We start from the raw sequence: 25,497 nt of genomic DNA, 5'->3' as shown, positions 1-25,497 counted from the left end.
CCAGTTTGCGATGTGTCATTTACATGTACAAGTCAGGACCTGATGATACAGTCGTGCTGCATGTCTGAACCAGCCCTTAGAAGTGGAGCTACAGTCCCTTAAGGCTTTCATATACGTCTACCCCTTCATGTTTTGAATCCCAGCTCATCTGTTTAACTAGTCAAACAAAGACCTCTGCACTGAGGGAGAACAGCATGGGCTTAATGTGTATTCACAGTTTCACAAACCATGGTTTAAAGAACCAGTAACAGTGCATCTAACTGAGCCTGTTTTCAACCTATTTACCTGTAATTGTAGAGTGTTGATTTCTACTGTGTAAGTCCTGTTGCAACAAATGCAAATCATAGGCAGATACTTAAGCGTAGGGTCCTATCTTATTCAAAAGGTTCCTCTCCTCAGTCCTTCAGAACCTGGCACCCAGTTTGCTGTTAAATTTCCTATCATGCCACCTTGTCAATGGATGTTGAACTTAACACTTTGTTTGTCTTCCAGCACTTGGATCGGCATCACAATACTCATGTAAAGGCCATGTAACTGCAGTTTGTTCTAATTGGCTCTTTCATTGGACTAAATGCTGGGCTTGGTAGCAACTGGCAACACATGAAGGATGTGCTGTTTCTTAGTAACATTGCCCAGTGACTCCCAAACCCATTCTATAACAAGGCAGAAAAGCCAAAAATGGATTTCGTTTCCCTCGTGTTTGGCTTGATAATGTGAGTCTGGCTTCTGTGCATGGACATGTTTTGCGATGATTAGAGGGACACAGCAAAGGAAGGGATCTCGCTGTTTCAATGAGTCAAGTATAAGGTGAAGAGCAATGAGGAAGGAAAGAAAAGGCCAATTTGTTTTCTCTTTCCTCATAGGCTGAAAATCATTATATTTGTAAGTAGAATACCGAAACAGGCCATTAGTTGGAAATAAGCAGGAAAACAAATTGGGGGCACTCTTTCTTTCTACTTTATAGTAGGCAATGTTCATATTAAGAGTGCTAGACTGCAAGATGGCTTTTAGAAGGAAAGAAAGGAACCTTGCGCACAGTTCTCCAATCCACAAATTAGCCCCAAATACTCAACATGTAAAGCAATTTAGGTGGGAATCCAAACCCATTTACTTGACAGTAACCCCCATTGAACTCAATGGAACTTACAAGTGAGTGAACATGTATAGGATTGTGTTGCCAGTCTCATCAATAGTGACATCCTAATTTAGACACTGTTTAGACAGCCTAATTTCTTGGTTTAAAATGTTTTACTTTGGGTTCATGTTCCAGTGCATATAAACTGGTTTCTGTAGGACCCTGGCCAGGTCTGTTGGGTGTCATCAGGCAACCGAGCCCAGAATATACCAACAGACTGCAGTATTCTTTAACTCTTTCATGAAGGCATAAATATATTGATCGTTTTAAAATAGCACCCGTCATCAAAGCAAGCAAGACTTTGTCAAAAGATCCAAGAATTTGCATTAAAATGGCACAAAGACGACACCAGAATCAGTGCCAGGTAAGTTTACCTAGGAGTGTTCAGGGTGCTACAATAGGAAAGGGCCCTTTCCACAAGTATCACCCACCTTATTTCAGACAGTGGGAGGAGTTTGAGGAAAGTTCATGCAGGAAGAAATGGCTGGATCCCAAGCTATTTAGGGCCTTATGGGCAAAACCCAGCACCTTGGAATGTGCAGCCAGTTGTTTCAACATTGACAATATATGTTCCATTTGGTTCTCAACAAAGAAGAATGGATAAGCAAGGTGATGGACTATGCAGAATTGGCATAGTTAACAGCCAAAATAAGAGAACCTAATGACGATTCTTTTATGGAAGAATAGAAGCCTTTTTTTTTTGGATTGCTTAAATAAATACTATACTATGAAGCAGGAATTGAACTATGAGCAACAGAAGGAATTAGAGATTATTATTTTGTTGTTATGGTATAAGAGATAGAAGATAGAGTACAGCAAAGGGGGAGAAATAAAAAACATCATGGAAAACAGGATGGGAAATTGACAAAACAAAAGAAAAAACTGTATTAGAGCACATATGTTAAACTTTTGAAAATTGTCGCAGGCGAAGTTGACAGAATATGCAGAACTTGCCAAACTGTCAGGGAGGATCCGGGACCAGGGAGATCAAAGATACCAAAATAACTGGAGTAAATTTATTGAATATTTAAAGAAGAATTGTAAAGAGGTCAAGACACTAGCAGGATTGACATAATACCTCCAATGTATAATAGTACTAATATGAGAATGATATGCATGATGGAAAGAGGATAAATATACCAGTTGTGGGGAGGGAGGGGTGTCGCGACTCGGCAGAGTCAAAGGGAATGTATGGTGCTATTACAATTTGTTGGAAAAGAATATGTAAGAAAAACAATAAAAATTCATTTGGAAAAAAAAACTTTTGAAAATTAAATAAATTAAATTTTAAAAGCACTATGCTCTATTTGACTGAAGACCAGGAGTGTTGAGGAGGCTGCTATTCAGGAATTGTCTCAGTTGTCTGAGGACATCAGCTCATTGAGGGAATTTAGAATGCCACAGTTCTTGGAAATGCAGTTTAAAAACCAGTGGCTTAAATCAAAACACTACAGCTTAACTCATTTATGGACAGAAAAGGAGAGAAGTATCATTTGCCAGGCTGTTCTTACGAGCATAAGGAATAGACCTGTACATGCCTGCAATGTGAATACGAAATGTCTGTGATTCTATAGCAACATGATGTAACAGAGGCATTTTTCAATGTTATAAATATTTTATTAGAATAAAAAAAATACATACAGATAACCATAGGATATACACACACAGCTAGGAGTTGAAGGGGAAATTGATAAAACTTTTCAATATGAAACAAAATACTCTGCACACATCTCATAGAGACAATAGAGCAAGGATTTAAATTCAAGAGGATGGTCATGACAATGGCAATACAGGAACATGATGTATAACTTTCTTATAGCAAGAATGACAGATTCACCTCTCATTGCATGAGTATGAATTACACAAAAAAGGAGTTTGTTCCCACCTATTGGAAAGTGTTTGGAAGCATCAGTAGTTTGCCATGTTGAAGAGCAAGTAACTATTTATGTTCTTTTACTATGTACAATATATACAGATTTTCCCAAGACACTGGGGAAAGGAGTGTGTTTTAAAGTTTGGGCTGTATGATGATATATTATCTGAATGCATAATAAAATTTAGAGTGATATCTGAATTGTTCTATGGCTGACACCTGTCAGGAGTAAGTGTGAAAAAGAAATTTTGAGATGAAAACTGTGTAAACATTGAAACTGTAGTCATTCAAATGTACCAAGAATAGATTTCTCTCTCTCTCTATATATATACCCATTGCTATGAAAATGTTGATTTAAAACAGTCCAGTTAATGATACTGACAAAAGTCTCTGCTGATAAATAAGAAAATGGCAGTGAAGCTGTTATCATCCAGGATCGTTCTAAAAAGTGGATAAATTGCAGCAGGACCAATATTCAAAGAGCATCCAATGAACGAGACACAAAATGTAGCAGTGGTATATAGAAGGGCAACAGATTTAGGGCTGCATATTCAGATACACCACAAATAATTTAGGGCGATAATATTCCCTGGCTATAAGGCTCTGGTGCATTGCACCAAAAAGTGTGATGCTCTACTCTGGGCACTTCATCTGTGTTTATTTTTTATTTTATTTTTTAAAAAATACAATGATAAATATGATGTATAGAGAAGAATGTCAAAATATAAGGAACTAGAGGAGTTATAGATTACAAAGAAAGAATAAGGAAGCCTATCTTAAAGGAAGCTATGTAAGGATATCTTATAGTGTACTGAACATATTAGGAAAAGTCTAAACTCATGCGACAGAAGGCTTTTCTGTTAGGGTCAAGATGCTGTAATTGTTGCATGGCTGAACAATATTAGAGCTACCAACTTTTAGCTGAATAGAAAATGGAAGTAGGTCCGTATTAAGGGCTAGTGGTAATATTTTATTTGCCGTGTCTTTCTGTGGTGAATGCTCTTCTCTTGGCAGTAATACTTGCGGGGTGAAAAGACTGGAATCCAAGTAATGCCTGATATTCCAGAACATTCTAGCACCCCCTACACTAGGAGGTTTGATCGTTGTACTTTTATAATGCTAAGCTAAAACTGCTAATTCGTAATTTCAAAGAGGAGCACTCTGTGCTGCACTGATGCAGACTGGTAGAAAAGGCCAAGGACCATTTGTGCTCCAGTGTGAAAATAAGCCCCGGGCCTCTTGATACTTAAATTGTGATTCCAGTTGCTGGGCATCACAAGTGGGGAGGGTGCTCTTGTGCTAGGGTCTTGATTTTGGGCTTCCCATGGGAATCTGGTTGGCCTCTGTGAGGACAGGATGCTCAGCTAGATTGGCCCATTGGCCCAATCTAGGAGGCACTTCTCATGTGATGCTGTACAGACATACAATCCTTCAAAAACAAAATTCTAAGAGCTTCCATCGGTGCAGCATCTAGGAGAAAGTTTCCTCTTTTTTACGATTGAAAAAAAGCTTAAAAACCATAAAGAACTCGACTGTTTAAATCTATTTTTTAAAAAACAAAATAAGAACAAGCAATTGAACATTCATGTAGATGGTACCAAAAAAAAATAAATGGGGGCAAGGGGGACTTTAAATAGTAAACTAGATATTTGTGGTGCTTAATTAGTAAGAAAAAAGGACATAAAACAAAAGGCCAGAATGATAGTTATCCAGTTACCATTCATCATTGTGAGGCTTTTGGAAACTAACTCAGTTTCCCATCAGATACCGCTGAAATACGGATTTGTTTTTATCTTCCATCTGTGTGTATGTGTATGATTTTGTTGCAATTTACATTAAAATAATTCCGAGTTGCTTGGAAAATGGAACTCTCACTTTTTCTTTTTTTTTGCAATGTGCATCCTCCTATTTTTGTCATTTCTGAAGCATGTAATGTGTAAAGTCCTTTGGTTCATTACATTTTAAGGCATTTTATATTCCTTTAGAAGGAACTGTTTAATATGTATATGGTTTGCTCTTTATTTTATTTTTTGAATGAAAGTCATAGAAAGTGTTTAAAATCAATGGTAGCAGATCCATGCATAACCACCATTTGTAGTTGTTGCTATTGTTGTTTTAAAAAGCACTTTTAAAGTAATTTATTCACCTGGCCTTCACCTGTGAAAATGCATCAACACAATACCACTTTAAAGATAAAGTATAGTGTTATTGACATACAGCTGGATAGGCCATTTAAGACTGCTGCCCCAGAACCTCTTGCATCCATACCTACAACAAATGGGAAAATATATGATTAGTTGGAAAGCAAAATATGCATGTTCTTAATCCCCCTCCCCCAAAAATACAACCCTTTCTTTCGGCTCTCACTAGTGCTTACTGCTTTATATCATAGAAATCTCCCCAACTGCTCATCTTCAGAAGTGCCTTTCCATATGCCATAGCTTTATGCATTTACAGTGCAATGCACTGCATGTCTACTTAGTAGTAAAACCAATGGAATTCAATGAGCCTTTCTTTCAGGTAGGCCAGGGACCTATTTGAATTTTCCCTTACTGACATTTTCTCACATTGGTATGGGACTATGTGACATGGCATGTTTATTGCACACCAGCATGAAATCTGCTTGCTGAAGGCTGGTTTAGAACTATTTAAAATAAATAAAATCATAATAGATATTTATGTCTTGTAAAGTAGCACCAAATCCTCTAGAAAATGCAATCAACTGCATGTTTGTAACTGGTGAGAGCACCCATACAGACAGAATCCGAAACATGTTTCTAGGTTGGCTTGGCAGCAGCTGAGGTGTGAAGGAACATATGAAAAGAGGTGTCTTCTGAGATTGTAGAGCCATTTGTTCTATTGGGACCACTGACTGGTAAGCTTCATTTGCAATTGATTAGTTCCCATAGACCTTTGTAAGGACAATGTTCCATTAGTTCCCAGGAGCTATTAAGAAATAGCTTTACATTACCCTTGAATGACGTTATGCTGTCCAGGTATTGTATAGAGTCATTACCCTTGATCTTAGACAAACAATTGAGAAGTGATATATTGTATATACTTTAAAAACAATTGAAACAAATTAATATTTGGAATATTTATTCAGCTATCTCCAATTCTGAAAAACAGACTGAAAAATTAAAAACTGATTCTCCTACACATACCGCTGTCTAATTTACATGGTAATTTACTAGCTCAACTGAATGCAATTTGTCATGCATAGGAACATGAAGAATTTTAATTGGGTTCTTTTTCATAACATTAATGTAGTGCATAAATCCCCTACCCCACCCTTTTATTAATCAATATACCGGTAAACTCAATTTCGAAAACAGCACTGCCCAACAACTTTTTGCAGAGTTCAAGTTAAATGGATTGCAACTGAGATTTACCTGTATTTCTCTGCTGGGGTACGGCAGATTATAAACCACCAGCACCAATATCATCTATAATTTTTCCATGCTGTTCACATGGTCCAATGCCTTCAGCTTGCTGATAGGATAGACCTGTGTTGTTCCTATTTTTCCACTAGTCTCAATTTAAATCTAATGAGCAGTGGGCCTCCGTAGTCCATGTCATCTGCTTCCCTCCAAGATACTGACTTCACCAAATTATGTGCCTCTTCATCCATAATTCTGAGTTTAACATGTGTGATCTTTGTTGCATATTTTGTTGTGTCTTCAGCTTGTAAACTGCCTTGTATATAAAGAAAGGCAGGATACAAATTGAAAGTGAAATCTAAGCCTATATTTACAAGATTCCGTTGTATAATAAAACCCTAGAATACAATTCTCAGAGTGGTTTGACAATCAATCCTATCCCAGGGAACTTTGGAAGCTGGATATGTGTGAGGGGAATAGGCGCCCCCTAACAGCTCTCAGCAGCCTTAAGAAACTGCAGCTCCCATACTTATTTGGGGGAAGTAATGACGGTTTAACGTGGCACTAAAGTGCTTCAAAAGTATGGTGTGAATGTGACCTTGCTTTGAAGCAATTTCATGACAAAGGGTTAAGTTAGTTTTATCCACTAAATGAAATTCATATCTCACATCAACTCTCAGTCTTTAAAGATAAACCATAATGTCCTACTTATAATGAAACTCCATTCATCAGCATCTAGTAAACATACTTGCTAGTTTAGGAATTTTAATCTGTTCGCTGCTAATGCCGTCTCCACCATCAGTCACTGCTTTCACTTCTATAATGTAGTCATCATTTAAAGGGAGCAGAAGTTCTGCAGATGTTCTGTTTGTCATAAGGACACTGAGCTCGTTTTGACTGCTAGTCCGATACAAAATCTGAAATATGGAAAAGAAAGCTGATAATTTCAGGGATGTTATTTCATCTAACATGATACATTTAATGTCATCTTAAGGTGGAAGGGGGGGGGGACACACACAAGAAGAAGGGAGAGGCATAGCACACTACGGAATTCTACCTAATCTCTTCTGAGGCACTGAAAGTATACAGCATCAGTCAAGTACCTTTATCACAGCTTTGATCTAGAATGCAAGAATACACAACAACGAATACATAATATATTCTATTGAGCTTCTCAGTAATGGGGTCGTCTATAAATTATTACTCTATTTGGAGCTTGCCATTAGCTTGATCAATGACTCAAAGCAATAAATAGGGTCAGGATACTGGAGTGTCAAGCACACAAGAAAGTGAAGAATTATGGGCTATGTGGAGAGAAAGTTTGAATGTAGTAAGTCATTATTCTACCTTGGAATTAAACTGAATATTTATTGCTGGTTTTTTTTAAAAAAATTAAATTCATGCAGTCTATAACAACATCTGTGTTCTACTGCAATAAACCTCACAGCAAGATGCAATTAACAAATAAGTGATTTTGGCAATTGGGATTTCTAAGGCCATTCATGAGATACAGAAGTTCAGATTTTAGTGAAAATTCTTCCCCCCACTTTCTTTCTTTTTTTAAGAAAATTGTGCTGACAAAGCAAAAGCTGAAAACTAACCTAAACCACATGTCACCTCCAATGAATACTCAAAAACAATATAATTAGTGTTATTAATAGTTAGAGAAAGACACCTGCACACACTGGTTGTTTCCAGATCGCTTACTCCGTGGGTAATTCTCCACTCTGATACTAAATCAGAAACTGGGATTGGGGTATAAGATAGGATAGAGAGAGAAAGGTATGAAGTTGTGTGAAAAATTTGTGCAATGGTTACTCTTCTGGGCTTTGCGTGTTCCCAATCTGTTGCAGAATTAATTAGCATGAATGGAGCAAACCCATATGGATGCAAGGCATCAAGCATGATAAATTGTATAATTTAAGGGCTAGTGCAGAAAATCTTAGGCATATAGTCCATAATGACCTGTGCAACTAATGGAACGCGCAATGATGTCCTTTCCTATTCTTTTTTTTAAAAAAGGCAAATTCTTTTTTGCTTTCAGCCGGAAGTGCGAATGCCTGGGATTTTCTGCACAAAATTGTACGGCTCTTTAAACAAAGGAAAACATTTTAAGTGGTTGTTTTTCCTGTTCTAGGCCTAATTCAATTGCTAATTAGAGCATTCGAAAGGGAGCCTGCTGTGAAGATACCGATGAATGTGTGCAGGAGCATTTGATGCTGCCAAAGAATTGATGCAATACAGGGGTCAGCAAACTTTTTCAGCAGGGGGCCGGTCCACTGTCCCTCAGACATTGAGGGGGGGGGGCTGGACTATATTTTGAAAAAAATAAATAGATGAACGAATTCCTATACAAGTTTCCTAAGAACTGAGGTTGTGGAGATATTAAGACCTGGTTACTGACACATTTCCGTTTAGCCCTACATTTTATATTACAGGAGGCTTTTGGTGTTTTGTTTTTTTATATAAAAAAGATAATCAGTGGAAAAGGAGTGTTTCCCAGCACTGATACAAACAGCCTGATTCTAAGCAAGCATTCTGAACGGTATCACTGCAGTCTCGCTGGTTACTTACCTTATAACCAATGACCTCTGACTCATTTTCCATTGCATGCACCTGCTCCCAATTCAGCGTGACCCTGGAGTCAGTAACGTTCCACACAACGTTTCCTGGAGGCTGGCTGGGTGCTTGAAATGCATAATGAAAACATGATTTTAATTTACTTGGCATTAGAGATTTATTACGTGCGAGCAAATAACAAGCCAGGTAAATTGACTGTCATGACATGTTAGATGTAGGAGCACTTTCACAAAGAGCCGTCTCATTTGTACTCTAGATTCATTTCTTAAAATATGGAGAGGCATGTAAATATTATTATGTTTTAAAATGACTTTGGACCTTCCATTAAATATCCTCAAAGAGAAGTGTCAGCATAAAACACGGCAACTTTTTGTTGTTTTTTGTTTTGTTGTTGTTACATGTACTTCATTGGTGGGGGATCTCTTTATTCATTCATTCATTCATTCATTCATTCGTTCGTTCGTTCATTCATTCAACTTCTACACCACCCTATACACGAAGGTCTCATTCTCGCTGTACTCCTTTCTGTTCTTTCTTAAGTGATTAGTAAAGGAACCCTACAAATTGCGACAAATAAGAGAGACCATTTTAAAGACTCAATCATACCACGACAGAACATTGTTTAGGTGGAATTTGCAATGGGGGTGCTTTTCAAAGTGTAACTATTAGTTTTAAGAAAATAAAATGAAAAGTAAATTCAAAGTCAAAGAAAAACAAACTGTTATTTATTAAGCTGTCATTGTGGGTGGTAATGAGAACTGCTTAATTCAGTCAAGAGATGGTGAACTTGAATGTGTTTCTAACTGTTTAAAGTTAGTGTGCGCACTCACACAAATAAAGCATAAATGGTCCTATTAGCCCAATTTTGAAATTTCAACCAACATTTTAAACTCTGTTTAGAGATGTATTGAACATTTCAGTTTCCAGGAAATTTAGACATCGCTGTTTCGTGTCATTGTTCTCTGTTGGCTGCTGCTTTGGAAGCATTTTTATTAGCCTTCCTTTAATTAGACTTTATTAGGCTTCTTTCATCTCCTTGCATTATTCAGTTATGTGATTGCTGATCACGTAGCAAACATTTCCAACAGAATGTTGTGCAGCCAATAAGATTGGTCTATGAGCTTATGTAAACTGAGGGCAAACAAAGTCAATTGAGAGAGGTTAACAACTCGAGAATAGCTGAATGCACTCCATGCAACAAAAATATTTAAGGGTGGGGCTGCTTTTTAGATACTGCCTAAACTGTTCAGAAAAACAAACACACACCACCACTATTTTCGGCTCGGTCCTATCCGGGTTTTCAACCACAGAGCTTCTGTAACAAATCACTATCTCCTAAAACTGCAGGATAATTATATTAGTATCCGCTAAAGTGATAAATGGCTAAGCCTGGCTGTTGCGGCATTGATTTCAAAGCATGCTAATGATCTATGCTGTGGTTTGTTATATGTAATGTTCTCCTGGGGAAATGTGTATTGGTTGCTCAAGCTGCGAAGTGCAGGGCACGGCCGTAACTGTAGACAGAAGTGGCTCACTGCACTAACTTCCTGCTAGGTGGGTGGCTGTTGCTTACTGGGAGGGAGATGGGTGAGGTGGTGGGAAAGCCAGCATGGTGTAGCAATACTGATGGAAGCATGGCTTCCCACTGCCCCACACCTCCCCAATAAACACAAGTGACCAACCTGCTGGGGAGCTAGGCCAGTGGCTCTGCCCCATTTGTGATTGCAGACCTGTAGATTGCATATGGCAGGCCACATTCTGGGCCTTGTTTCTTGGCTGAGCAGAGTGAGAGTGATCTGAAAGTGGGGGATATGGCCATCAGTCCCTTGTCGTGGTCATTATTACGGTAATTAATTAATAACAATAGTCCTGCATGCAAGTGTTCTTCAACCTTAGCATTCAAATATTTTTTTAAGGAAGGAGAAGGAAGCATGAAAGGGAACTTTCATTTTCCACAATGCCTACTGCAGGGATGAGCAGGGGTAGGGAGAGATAACAATCAACTCTGTAGCATGTGCCCTTGACTTGCTTCAACCTTTATAAGATAAATAGGCAGTTTTCAATCTTACATTAGGATTATAATTAAAAAGACAAAGGTCATTGAAAATGATTTTACTTTTTCAATTACTACGGAATTGTAACATCATAACCTGAATAGCCGTGTTCAGCCGCAGGGGTCATTACTAGTTTCTCCTTGTTTAATTTCTACGAGCCTCTTCACTGGTTCCCAAATCTATATTGAAATACACATTTCCATCTCTCCACATCACATCAGAAAGTTGCAATTAGGAGAGCCTCAATTATTACGGACCCACTGTGCAATAATAGACTGTGATGAGAATGCTGAAACTCATGCTGAATCTGAGAGCGTCAGAAATTAAACTGGATTGGTTAGCTCCCCCCCGCCCCCAAGAATTCTAATAAGGCTAAATTCCTGAAATGATGACACAAAATGAAATTTACCGGCATATCTGAGGGAACACCTAAGTAGTTCTGAAGAACTGATACTCTGTACTGGGCTCTACCTGATCTGCCAGCAGTAAAACCAAGTTTTAAAAGGCAAATTGGTGACTTCCCTCTCCCATGACCTCTGCACCCCAGTCCCCTGGAAGCTCTGCATACGGATGACCTGCCAATCTGTCAATCACCAGGCAGCAACTTTAAAATCTGCACATGATCACAGTGTGTGTATTGTGTGTGTGTGTGTGTGTGCGCGCGTGTGTGTAGGCGGCTAAAATTAGACAATCAATTTACTAAGTTTGTACACCATTCTCTTTTATATTTTATCTAACTTTATTTTACTGAACATTGCTTTGGTATCTTTTGGCTGTGAGGCAGTTTATAAACCTTCAAATAAATAAAATTAAAAAAATAAATGACCACTAGGGAGTAGAGTCCTCTGACCACCAGGGAGGGGAGGTATTTCAGATTTCTAAACTATAGATTTTGAGGCTAATTCTAACCTCCATCTTAACACCTAGAGGAATAAGCTAATCCATCTGAGTTATACTTTATACAAATTTATGTTGAAGTTGAGTGGCAGTGAGAGCAGCACTGGGTGCTCATTAGGTGGGAGTGCTTTTGGCACGGTGGGGCAGTGGGGGGGGGGGAGATGCATTCATTTTTCAAGAGCCTCGGGAAAGGAGCCAATGTGTTTTTGATATATTGGAGGACAAAGTGGTTTATTTCTGAGATACTCCGAGTACCATATGGGGGCAATTTGCCCATTTCTAGTCAAATCAAGAGGCAACAGTTCAAGGAGAATCCTGCATCTCACGTAGCAACAGTAAGATACAGCTATGTTTCAATATGTACCACAACATTGCCACTATATTGAAGGCAAGTAATAGGAACCCCCCCCCCCGAGACTTCCAATTATGCTAACAATAGTAGGAATAGTAGTAGGTAATAGTAATAACAACAACCTCCGTGCTATGGTCTGTCCAAAGCTGGCAGAATGCAGCAGGTGCAAATCCAAATATATTATGCATATCACCCACATCAGAATTGTATACATGCCCACTAGTCTGTGAAACAGTAACCTTCACTGTTGGAAGTGTGTGTCTGTGTGTGCACACACACACATAGCTACACATATTCTTCAGCAGTGACAGGGTTCACAGCTTGAAAGACTTCCCTCTTCCTAAAGGAATCAGAACCAAACTCCAACGATACATGACTGATATGTAGCTCTAGAATCCCAAAGGTTTAAGTTATTGAGCAACAAATTGGTTACTGCCAGATTATCAGTATAACAGGAATGTTGTTTCAGGTGCACAGAGAATGCTTTGGTTTAAGTATATTGAAGCCCAGTTGCTTGCCTATATCTGAAAACAGTCCAAGCACTGCTCCCATTATGTATGAGTTGTGTTACTGTCTTCCCAGAAGACACAAAAAATAGATAAAAGGTTTATTATTGAAACTTCTTTGGTTAGCAAGCATGCTTCCAAAGCATCACAGAGCTTACGGTAGGATTATTAAAAGTTTATTTTGTTTTCCTTGCAAGAAAAGGAACCCCATTTTGACATTTTCCCCTCCTGCCCCTAGTGATGATACCTACGTGTTTTTTTTGTGGTAGCATTGACAGTGGCACTGAAAGGACCTGCTCCTGCACTGTTGTATGCTCGAACAGCTGTATAGTACACAAGGTTGCTCATCAAGTCTGTTATTCTTACTGATGTCTCATTTCCAATGGCTTTTATTCTGTTGGAAGACTGTTCTTTTCCACCATTATTCCAGTACCTCACCTAAAGGATACAAAGAGTAGGCTACTTAGAACATATTGTTGACCTTGCTGCTTACACTGATATAGCTGTTTATAACCTATTGCTTAGCAGGTCCAACTGTCTGAATGCAATTTTACTTTCAGATTATCATGGGAAATAGCACAGTATTGAAAAGGAAACCTCCCCCCCCCAAAGTTTTTCTTTAAAACCCAGAGAAACAGCTCTATTTTCATTTTGTAGAAGTTGCAGTTACTCAGCAGCTCTCTACCATTACATGGGCACACAACACTATTGCTATTAAGTATTGCAAATGTCAGTATCGAATTTTGCGCCTGGCTTGTTTTGTAGTCAGCTTAAACACCAGTTTACATAAAGTCTTCATGCACATGCAATTTTACTACCTTTCCCCAAGCAGAAAGGAGCACAACCATGGGTATTTAAATGCAACTGGGTTTTTATTATTGGAAACTGGGTACGGTGCTTATCTTTGCTGGAGAAACAGCAAGAGATGCTGTAGATACCAAGCAGGCATATACAGATAGCAAAAGCAGAGCTGACTGCCAACTGATTTCCATTCTCAATGCAGTTTTAGTGAGCTTGCAGTAATTGATCTGGCATGAGGCCAGGAAATAAGGCAAAGCTCAAGTTTTACACAGACAAAAAGTGGGAATAGTTACATTTGGCTTTTATACTCTCCCCCAGAACAGATTATTTGTGACTATGCCATGTGTTCGTCTAGATTCAGGAGCAGAAAGCTCCCTTTTTCTAGTTTCAAACAGCAGGCCTGTTTAGCAACTTCCCTTCCAAAATTTGGGGGAGAGAAAAAGTACATCACCAGATGTTTGCATGACTCATTTTTCCATAAAGAAGCAAAGACAGAGCAGCTGATTTTAACAGCAAGCTTTGGCTTCCAACAGGCAACTGAATAATGATTTGAAAGTAAAAAAAAAACCAAACACCTTATCACAGTCATGTTAGCTTCTAGGAAAAGGAACATTTTCACAGGGTTTTATTTTTACCTCATAGCCCAGCAATCTTCCACTACTCATTTTCCAAGGAATGGAAACCCAGGAGACTTCAATTACAGAAGATGAGAGGCTGTTTGCAGATACACCAGAAGGTGCTATGGTGGGTTCTGCATTAGGAAACAAAAACAATAAGAAAACCCAGGGTGGAAGGGGAATCAGGAAAAACAAAGAAACTTAACGAACTCACTGGCCAACTAATTAACATGGCTTCACAGATACTAGCAAAGCAAATATTTATATTTCACTCATTGACATGGGAAATAACGACAGGTATGTAAGAGATGATTCAAAAACCCACCTTCTTCAGCAGAATACACTGTGGTCACGGGGCTAAATGGTCCTTCTCCTTTATTATTATACACACCAACCTTGACTTCATATGGTGAAAAGGGCAAGATGCTTTCGTTTCTGAAGACGTATCTGGGTGTGTCAGGTGACGTGACAACTGTCTGTATCCAGGTTGTAACGCCAAGAGGTCGGAAAGCTACGACATAGCCAAATCCTTCACCATTTTGTAATTCTTCAGGAACGGGCTAAGCCAAAAATTTGTAAATGAATAAAATACTAAAATAACAACAACAAAAAATTCAAGCTATGTAAACATAAAAAATCCAGTAAAAGAATTATTTGAGGTCTCATTTGTCTAATCAACGTTATGAGGAAGAGAAGCTTGACTCCTGAGGGTTTTTATTAAATTAGCCAAAGGGGCAATGGGATCCAATTTAAGAAACCCAAGGGCACATTAGGAATGCATGTGCTAGCATATATATTTAGCAGTATATCCCAAGGAAGTCTGCAGACCCGACTTACCATTAGGGGCACCTCATTCTTCCCCTGTACAATGGAACTACTGCGACACGATCTCATAGTGCCATTTCCAGCGACATTCTGGGCTTTTACAAAGCATGCATATTGCTTGATTTAGCAAGTTTTTTTAATCACTAAATGTTTCACAGAGAGGACATTCAGTTCAGCCCCAGTATTCAGTGGCATAAATTCCATACAGCATTAAGCCGAGTTATCACTGTCAGTCATTTATTAAGCACAGATGATTAATTAAGAGCTGCACAGAATATAAAACAGATCAGGTCCTATTCCCTATCCAAACCAGTAACACAAAAAGCATAATAATCAACTACACAGAAAGTTAATATTATAATCTAATAAACACATGTGCAGTGCAAAAGAAAGATGACACAGGAAACCAACAAAGGGAGAGAAGCGATAACATCCGTTAGGTACAGTAAGAAAGTGTCTTGTTTGAAAAGGGTTTGAAAGATAGAGGGGAGTCAGCCTGATGGATGGCAAAAGAGAGATTATTACATTTACAAGGAAGAGAATAGGAAAAGGAACAAAGGTGGGAATTAGAAAAAAGAAACTATAAAGGGAAGAAAGAAGCACTAAATGAATGAAGATTGTAACCTGGGGAATAGGAATGAATGGAACATAAAACAAAGCCACAACAGAAATACAATAAGCTTTATCCCTAAAGAGACCAAGGACTGGTGCATTCATTAGCCCTAAATGAACAAATTTCGAAGTGTGTTTACTCAGATGCAAGTCCCATTCAGTTTGACAGCAATTCCTAACTAGCTTTAGGATGACAATCTTAGTAAGAGACACCATATTTGGGTTTCCACTATGTGGAGGCTTGGAAGATTGGAAGTTGGGTCTATTAAGGCAAATACATCCAGGATTTTACAGAGCGTTGACTTAAGAAGCGTATTTCCAATGTCATCACTGTCATCAAAGGGATATACCACTAAGGGAAGTAATGGCAGGCCTTCGCACCCTTTCAATCTACAGGTTTCTCCTACTGGAGTATTTTTCAGATGGCCTCAGCCAGACTGGGATAAATCTGTGTGATTTTGTTTATGTGTCAAATAATCTTACAGGAAATCTCAGACCAAAACTCTGAAAACATATGCTATTTGTTGGGGACATAAAGTTGATGAGAAGAGGTACTTTCAGTATCCAAGTAGCTGTTTTAATTTTTGTGTTAACTCTGGAAACCTATGAGACTATTATAATAATGAGCTTAGCTTAATATTGCTCTGATAATATTCTGGAAAGAGGCCAGGAAAAGCATACATATTAAGACGACAGAACAAGTCAGCTGTATCAGATAAATGAACGTTTATGTCAGTTATTGGGTAATTTTTTACTGAGTAGATAATAAAAAAGGCTACTTTCGGGAAATAAATTCCAAGCAGAACACTTACATCCCATGTGATGACCAGTTCAGACCTGCTGCCACCTCCTCCACTCACTTCAGATGGTGGTACCTCAGGCACTGTACAGGGAAAACACACATTAGCTGCACATGAATATAAGAGAAGGTGAATTAATTAAATGGTCCCAGAAATTCAGAGGTGAAACTGTATCAGTTCTATATCTTGACACAGAACTTTATTTAGATCCCTGCATAGTGAAGAGAGGGGTTCTTTTATCTCATGACATGTATCTCTCTTGGCCCCAATTCTCCCTCTCCAGGATATTTATTATAATGTTGAGGGCTCAAGCAGGTCAATTCCTCTCTTTCTCTGCCCTCCTAGGCTTGCACCCTGGGGAGGTCACTTTGGTGCTGCTAACACAGCAATTTGACTTCACCCTTGGAGGCACACTCCATTGTCACTCGAGACAGACAGATGCCATAAGTTTGTACTTATATGTTTCTGTGTTCATAGGGAGTCTCCAACTTATCTAAAAGCCACTATCTTATTTTGGAGTCACCCGAATGAGTACTCAACAGTCAAAATTCATTATTATTGGGAATAACCATTCTTAATATTCAGAAATGAATTAAGTTGGGTTTTTTTAACCATACTAAGTCTCCTGAAAGAAGGGAACCCTTCTTCAGACAAAGTCTACAAAGTGCTGAGTATGTTCTATGAGTATTGCTTGACTGACAGATTTCTTGAATGCTTGAATTCTTGAGTGCTTGAATTCTTGTAGCTCAAAGACAGACAGAGCTGGTTTCTATGTTACATTTATGCTCAGTAATTTTAAAAAAGCTGCACAAAAATTAAGAAGGCCATTCTGAATTCTTATCATAGTAGAATTATGACATCCTGCTTTTCAGTGCTCTGCTGATTAAACTGCACAATCAGATTCTAAGGAGAGAAAATATATGTATGTATTACAAAGAGGAAAGGAACCCCGTGAAGCATGTGCAAGCATTACATAAAGGTTGCAGTCACCTTGTCAGCGTGGGTGGCAGAGTCTCAGAAGAAGAAAAAACAATCGTTAAGCAATTTCTATCTGAGTGCTCCTGTTCAATACTCACACAAACCTACTTTATTCTCTACCATTTTTTAAAACTATATAAACAAGTTGTTTTGACTACTGCAAAGACTACTCTGATCTTCACTTGTATTCACAATTTTTCTACTTTCTAAACATCAATGGCAAAGCCGCAATACTGTGGAATAATTTTCTTATTCCTGTGTAGGCTTATTTCTCGCCTTTACCTAAAATATTCCAGGGCTGCACATCAAACACCACTATTTAGTGACCTTCTCCAGTAATCTCCAACCTGTGGTGACTGAAATTGGTTTTCCTTATCTTAGGATGTGAGGGTCCACAGTATATGCGCTTTGCTATGCCTCACCTAAGAATGTTCAGTGGTGCCAAAAGCAAAGCATTAGACATGCCAGCAAAAGCCATTCTGTCAAGCAGTGCTATGGCAACAACTTCTAGCAGAACAGATAGGTGACACTTTTCACTTTGGACGGAACAGAATTCAGCAAGCACCCCACTGTTACAATTTGGCTTCTCTAGTTCATCATTTTGTACAAGGGAAAGGTTTTCAGTATATGCATTAATATGTAACTTCATGTAAACGTTGTCTGAGCCCACAAGCACTTGTGTATTATAAATCTGGTTAGTCACTGAGTGCCAAGTACTCATCTCTTGAGCTGCCTAAAAACAGAAAAAAAATCAAATAATTTTACAAAGGTTTTTTAAAAATGCAAAGGTTTGAAAACCTGCTGCACTGAACTTGTATCAATTGAACCAAGCAAACAAACAAAAAACCCACTAACCTGCCTCTTCAGTTCTTACTTTTTCTGAGGGTAAACTAGGTTCTCCACCTCCGATTTTGTTACTGGCAACTATACGGAATTCATATTCAACCCAAGGGTTTAAGTCTACTGCAGTGGCTGTGAACGTCTTCCCATCAATGACATCAGGAACTGTAACAGAGTATTTTGAAAGAAACTGCAAATTCCTGGTTTCCTCCACAACAATAAAATATTAAAATGCAGTCTTCATAAACACTTCAAAAATATTTCCCTTTACCTGTTGTGACTCTTTGCCATCCCACTGAAAAGGGTGTCCTGGCCTGTATTGTATAACAAGCGATTGGGCTGTGATTATCTAAGCCCTCATGCCAAGTAAGCCGGGCTGTGGTAGCTGTTATTTCATCCACTTTTACACGTTCCGGTGGTCCAGGTGAGCCTAATGCAATAAGATATTAGATTTTTAAATTGGAAAGGTGTTATGAAGGCAGCACTTATTCTACAAATCTTTAAACACAGTGCCAGCTGATTTCTATTTTGCCAGCACTGTGGGGGGAAGAAAACAATTTAGATTGCAATAAAACTGCCATTTTTTACATTTACTAAACTCCTGCTTGGTTATTTTATAGTTGTAAAAGCAAGTTCTGAAACAGCAGTTTCACAAGCAGAGAGCAGATGATGTATTCTTCCGGGGACCTTTATTCAGCAACTTTTCACTACCTTTTCAAATCAGCGTCTTTTACTTTAGTCCTTGATGTCCTGCCTTAATCTGCTAATACATCTTTTTGGTTTGACAATTTGTTATCTAAAGCAGTTTTTGCCATGATGTTCGCTTGGTAGTCATTTCTCCCTTGCACAAAACCGCATCAGCACCCTGGACAGCAATTTAACCCTGAAAGCTTTCTTAAGCATTTCTGGAAATAAGGATTTTCTTCGGTTTACAAAATATACTACTGTGTTCTTCTACTTCTTCTTAAATACATTTTAAAATAAAAACACACAGAGAGAACATCAAGTAAGAGCTCATACAATGTTATTTTGAAGTAAAATAGTGTAGCCACAGATGAAGATTGTCACATTCACTTTTACACATAAAGACAAATTTCATCCAAATTAGTATTAATTTGTACAGCATGAATTGATGTATACTTGCACAGTGATATACCTTCCCCCTCTCCCTTGTGTCCCCTAAACCTGTGCTGGGTCTCCCCCCAAGCCTCCAGAAGATTTATTGCTTTCAATAGCAACAAGTTGCTGTGTTTGCACCCCCCCCCCACTGCAACATATAAACTGAATGTGTGTATTGTGTACTGTTCATTTCCTCAGATCTCAGGAAGTAGGAGGAACATCTCAGAAACCTATGGGAAGCTAGAAAGAAACATTCAGAAACTATCTCCCACCACTGCTAATTTAGCACTCTTTGACAGGGACATCAACCAGAGTTCCAACATACAGTCTATCTCTTTCTGTCACTACTGCTGGTCCTGATAGATCTCAATGTACATATTGAACCAGCAGGAAATCAACATGGCAAAAAGGAACACTTTCTTGAGGTTTGCAAGGCAGTGTCTGACACTTTAGATAAAACAACAGAACTCTCAAACTCAATCTGGAAACACCCTAAGAGGTGTTTACTTATGCTTAGTTAAGTAAGTAGCATTGCTCATACCTCGAACAATGAGATCTGCTGCAGATGACACACTGTCCACTTCCGTCTTCACCATGCACACATATTTTCCACTGTGTTTCAGTTGGATATTCCTAATCATTAAGTCTCCTGATGCACTCTGTTCAGATAAATATAGATATATTTAAAATTTATATTCAGTTAGCTTGCTTGTTCTTGGTTCAACAGCATTTGGTTTTTTTTCAGGTAAAGAGAGAAAGAGAGGTTAGATCATTAGTCCATCTAGCTCACTACTGTTGACACAAGACTGGCAGCAGCTCACCAGAATTTCATGTAGGAGCCCATCTCAGTCCTAACTGAAAATGTCAGGGGCTGAACCTGCAACCTTTTGCATGACAGCATGTGCTGTACACACTGAGCTGCAACCTGTCCCCAAGAGGAAGAAACCAGCTTTGAAGTAACACTTCTATCAATAATTGCTCGCATGGAATGCAGTCTGTCTACTGTGCACTAGCGTGTGCATGCACAACAGAGATATGACAGAGGAAGATGAAATTCTTTTCAGTAGCTAGATTTGCTTCCCTGGGGAATTTTGAGAAAGCTGGAGGGGAATAATAAAAAGGTGCCCTTTAAATTTAGATGAATAAAAGAACTGGGATTGTGGATGTGACCTGACTTTCTTTATGAACCGATCTGGACCCTGCAATCATCATCTGAAGCTCTTCTTCATGCGCCTCCTCCACAAGAGGTCCAGAGGGCAGCAACACAACAATGGGGGCTTTTTTGCTATGGCTCCCCGCTTGTGGAATGCTCTCCCCAGGGATGCTCGCCTGGCGCCTTCATTCCACATCTTTAGGTGCTAGGTGAAAACGTTCCTCTTCAACCAGGCCTTTGGCTGTTTAACATTCTATGGCCTTTTAAATGTGTTTGTTGGAGGGGTGTTATTGGTTTGTTTTTGTTTTATTGTGTATTTTGTGTTCTCATTTTGTATTCGTATTTTGTGGTGAACTGCCCTGTGATCCTCAAATGAAGGGAAGCATAGAAAGTTAATAATAAAAATAATAAATATAAATGTCAAGTATGATGCTAAAAGCAAGCATACAACAAAACAACTCCAACACCGGATTGGTTTCTAGCGCTGTGGGTTAAACCACAGAGCCTAAGACTTGCTGATCAGAAGGTCGGCGGTTCGAATCCTTGCGACGCGGTGAGCTCCCGTTGCTCGGGTCCAGCTCCTGCCAACCTAGCAGTTCGAAAGCATGTCAAAGTGCAAGTAGATAAATAGGTACCGCTGCGGTGGGAAGGTAAACAGTGTTTCCGTGCGCTGCTCTGGTTTGCCAGAAGCAGCTTAGTCATGCTGGCCAAATGACCCGGAAGCTGTACGCCTGCTCCCTTGGCCAATAAAGCGAGATGAGCGCCGCAACCCCAGAGTCGGTCACGACTGGACCTAATAGTCAGGGTTCCCTTTACCTTTTAAGGGTCAAAGGGTCCTAGATGTAAAGGGAGAAACTTTCATTTTAGTGGAAGAAACTCTAAGGATACCATGGGACTTTGAACTAGGAGTCCTAGTAGCCAAACTCTGGCCTCTTTCTGCCTGTGCAAGTAAGGCAAAAGACAGAGGAGTAGGTACAGAAGGCCAGGCCTTCTGTTGGGTACCACCATGTACTATGGGCACAAAACACCTGTCACCTGCCATGCCCAACCTGAGCCTTGTTAACTACATAACCAGCCAAGTTATCCATGGGGATAATGGGTCTCTTATTATCCCAGGTCTTTGCTTCTTCTCTTTAGCCTGAGCAATTTAACCTTCTGCCTGCCATCTGACTCCAATATTATCTATGCCCCCAATTACTGGCTGAAACTAGCATCCAGCCCCAAATTGGGCAGACAGGTGCGCAGCAAATATAAAACTGACCTTATAAAAAAAAGAAGCCAAATGACTTGAGTACTCATTGTTCTATCCAGAGATGTTTGTAATGAGGATCTCCTTAAAAAGAGAGCAGCTCTTAGAAGCATTAAAAATTCCAGTTCCAGTGACAGAAGGCTGACAAGTGGTTCTCTCTCTCTGTGTCTCATTTTTCAAACTTGCAAAACTTTATCTTCCCGAAGCACAAATGTCTACTGTGACTTCACACTTCAAGACATCACACTTTGTATGACCCTTAACAATGCATCAGTGTCAGATAGACACTTGTGTGTTTCTGTCAAATAAAATCATCTCACACTGTGCATGTATGCGACTACAGGAAACCACCAGTAATTTATTTTGATTGTTCACAATCTATAACACCAACAATAAATAATGAATGAAACGAAGAATAACAACTAAACAGAGGACAGGAGTTAGGCAAGCATTTTCTTTTCTAAGGCTACAAAAACAGCAGTACAAAAGAACCAAAAATCAATCCCGTTAAGAGAGAGAGAGAGAGACCCACTGAGAGCTTCTTAAGCACGAAGCCATGTTCATAAGAAAAAGAAATGCTGACTTTGTTGCAAAGAGTTTATTGGGTCTTTTTTGGATGGAGATTTCTCGTTTGTGGTGGGATGGCTGGGTAAGAGAGTTTTTATGAACCGATGGAAAGAGGTAATGTTAATGATTGTGCTTCTTTATATTGCAGGAAAGTTTTTGAGTTTTGGGGATGGTGTGTGCACGCTATGTGTGCTGCATTCATGTGTGGTGTGCATGCATGCATGTTCATGCACACACCTTGTCCACGTTTTGGCCCCACTCACCACTTACATAAGGACCTTGGAACACTGGCAATCAGGAAACACAACCCTCAGGCTCAAAAAAGTTCCCTAGATATGGTTTAGATGCTTTATTTTCTTTCTGTTTCCCTTATGATCTCAATCAGCAGCACTTTAATCTTTTGATTAAATTATTTTCAGTGGCCTTTGCTTTCCAAAAATGCAAAGTCACGTCTTATCTAAAAGAAAGTGTCTTAAACCAAATGTAATATTCTCCTTGCCAGTTTTTTGAAGTGACTAGCTTAATTGAAAACTTAAGTACCTGGTAATGATTGACTATTTCTATGTTTAATACAAGCTGGAATATCTGTAAAAAGTGTTGTATACAATTAATGGGAAAGAGTGTGATGTCTGGTGTAAAAAACTGCGGCTCAAAATTCTTCCAGAGAGCACAACATATAAATTCACACAACAGTGAGAACTGACAGTGTAAAGCAACCCTCAAGGCTAAGACACCCACATTCACCCTTTCCAGCGCGGTAATTTATTTGCTGAAATAAATCTTGCACTAAGTATAAATTTGCCTGTGGGATTGTCAAACTCTATATATAAGCTTGTGCACCTCTCCGATGACATGTCTGAATAGACAAAACAATGCTGTATCTAATCACGGTGAACAATATCATGTTGGCAAGAGGGAGAGTGAAAGTTGAATTCCAATATTAATCATTCACCGTATCACGAAGGATGTGCTACCAAAGCCTTAGCATTTTGTGTAACTCAGTATTGGGTATTGTGAAAGCACTATAAAAATGGTGCAGCAACATGCTCTCAAACTGCCAATGTTTCATGGAATTCTGGCAGTCGGAGAGATTTCATTCACATCTTCAGCCAGTGAAATTAGATATGTGTTGCTGTGGTCAAGTCACAATGACAGGAAGGTCACCTTCCTTAATCGGCACTACGGTGACTCTTGAAACAGAAATCACCAGCAGTCTGGGAGGTATTAAAACCAGTAACCACATTGTAACCATTTCTAATACTGATGTCTACCCAGTTTCAGCTGATAATAGGCTTTCTGACACAGTAATATCTTCAGTGGCATACAGGCAGCATGTTAACAGTTCAGAAGCTGTGTGCATCATCTGTCAAGAGAATGGTAAGGCAATTTTTGTTTAATCCTTACTTGCTTGGACATCTGTAGTGGTGGTGGTGGTGGTGGTGGAGACTAGCTTACTACACACCAGGCAAAATGTAATATTTAAGGACTATACATATCTGTCTGCATGCATGTGTGCTCTCTAGCCTGTCTCGTGTGTGCTTTTCTGAAGAAGTGTCACCTCAATTAGCATACGCTATCAAAGACCATCTGTAGTTCACTCCCACAGTACTGGAGAAATCTGGGCAAAACTTCTAATTTTAATCCCCTGTTTTTAAAGAGATTAGCTCACCTCAGCTTGGGAAGGAAGTACACCTGTGCATAAGTTGGACTGGATTTAAGTAGTTACAAATGTTCCAGAGTAGAAATATAAATGAATAAAGCTCTGGAGTAGGGCTATGTGATATTAGGTTTTCAACATCACGGTTCATCACCAGCAAAACATCACGGTATGGGAATAAACCACAAAGTTGAAATAAGCTGGCAAGGTGCTGGGAGAAACTGTCTCATGGCGGGACCTGAGGCACTTTCAGCCCAGCATCTGGCGCGCTGGGAGCAATGCACACAAGTAGGAGCGGGATCGGGGCTGCTGAGCTGGGGAGCGTGTAGCCTCTGCTTCCCAGCTGAGATATCCCTGACCCCGCTCCTGGTTGTATGCAAGTAGGAGCAGGATCGGGGCTCCTCAGAGCCCCTGCGCCACCTGAAGGCAGCCAGACGGAACAGGGGCTGGGGTCCGGGAAGGTGGAAGCAGCCCAGCAGCTGCATCTGAGAGCTCCTGTACCGCTTCTGATGCAGCTGCTGGGCTGCCTCAGCCTTGCCAGGCGGTGCTCCTTTAAACTTCTCCGTTGAGGGGAACGCAGCCGGGAACCCCTCAATGGAAAAGTGTGATGGAGCCTGCACCCCCCCAGCTGAGCAGACCCGATCCAGCTTCTGCTCCCGTGCAACAGGAGTTGGGTTCAGGCTCCCTCAGCTGGGAAGCGGGAGCACTTGTAGCAGAGCCCCCCTGCGCAGTTGGCTTGTGCAAGCTGGTGGTGGGTTGGAGGCTCCATAAAACTGCTTGGCTGAGACAAGGGCAGGGGCATGCTCCTCAGCCAAGCAGTTTAAAGAAGTGGAGGAACAGGCTGTATCTCCCTCTGCCAGTATGAGGGGCAGACCATGGTGGCGGTTTCACTCAGTGGTATATTGCTGGTGAAACTGCTACCGCTTGAGTCCTTCTGCCTCCAGCACCGGCAGATTTTTTTTCCTCCAGTGTGCTGAAGGAAAGAGGACTCAGAAGCAGCAGCCGTTTCACCAGCGATATACTGCTGAGTGAAGCTGTCACTGTGGTCTGCCCATCAAAGCTGTCCTGGGTGATATACTGATATATCGCCCAGATCTACTGTGGAGTGGAATTCAACGTCACCCTCTACCAATCATTCTGTTTGCACAAGCATTGCAGCTTGCTAGGTAAAATGACCCCCCTTCCCTTTCCCCCCTGTTCTTGGGGTTCACTTGACTCCCCAAGAGTCAATTTCAGTGTGTGTGTGTGTGTGTGTGCGCGCAAAGCCCTGTTGCGCAAGGGAAAGTCCTTGCGCAGGGTTTGTTAGACCCTGTGGGCCCATGGTGCAACCCATTCACTTTCCTATATCTTTATTTCAGAGGTGGTGTGGAAGCTGAAATACAGTGGGGCTTAGAAGCTGGGATAACACGTTCAACTTGTTTCTGCCACATGTCAAGCAGCGATCACTTGATCTGTCTTTATGTCTAAGAGTCCAGGCCTCTCAGTAGCTTCTCTCTCTTTGA

At 39.9% G+C, this 25,497-nt stretch overlaps 1 protein-coding gene across 1 annotated transcript in view; it reads right to left on the bottom strand.

The window, feature by feature from the left end:
* Positions 1-2,730: 2,730 nt before the first annotated feature.
* CNTN3 (contactin 3) overlaps positions 2,731-25,497 on the bottom strand; it is a 183,281-nt gene continuing 160,514 nt past the window's right edge. The window contains exons 12-21 of the mRNA XM_083723483.1: positions 19,911-20,028; positions 18,522-18,680; positions 18,266-18,415; positions 16,445-16,515; positions 14,521-14,755; positions 14,214-14,329; positions 13,029-13,215; positions 8,963-9,075; positions 7,137-7,305; positions 2,731-5,276 (exon numbers count right to left, since the gene is read on the bottom strand). Of these exons, the coding sequence (XP_083579609.1) occupies positions 5,179-5,276; positions 7,137-7,305; positions 8,963-9,075; positions 13,029-13,215; positions 14,214-14,329; positions 14,521-14,755; positions 16,445-16,515; positions 18,266-18,415; positions 18,522-18,680; positions 19,911-20,028 (1,416 nt within the window). The 3' untranslated portion in view covers positions 2,731-5,178. The remainder of the gene's footprint in view (positions 5,277-7,136; positions 7,306-8,962; positions 9,076-13,028; positions 13,216-14,213; positions 14,330-14,520; positions 14,756-16,444; positions 16,516-18,265; positions 18,416-18,521; positions 18,681-19,910; positions 20,029-25,497) is intronic.

Source organism: Podarcis gaigeae (genome assembly GCF_964106915.1).
Source record: "Podarcis gaigeae genome assembly, chromosome: 2".
Lineage (NCBI taxonomy): Eukaryota > Metazoa > Chordata > Lepidosauria > Squamata > Lacertidae > Podarcis > Podarcis gaigeae.
This window is presented reverse-complemented; position numbering and strand designations above follow the sequence as displayed.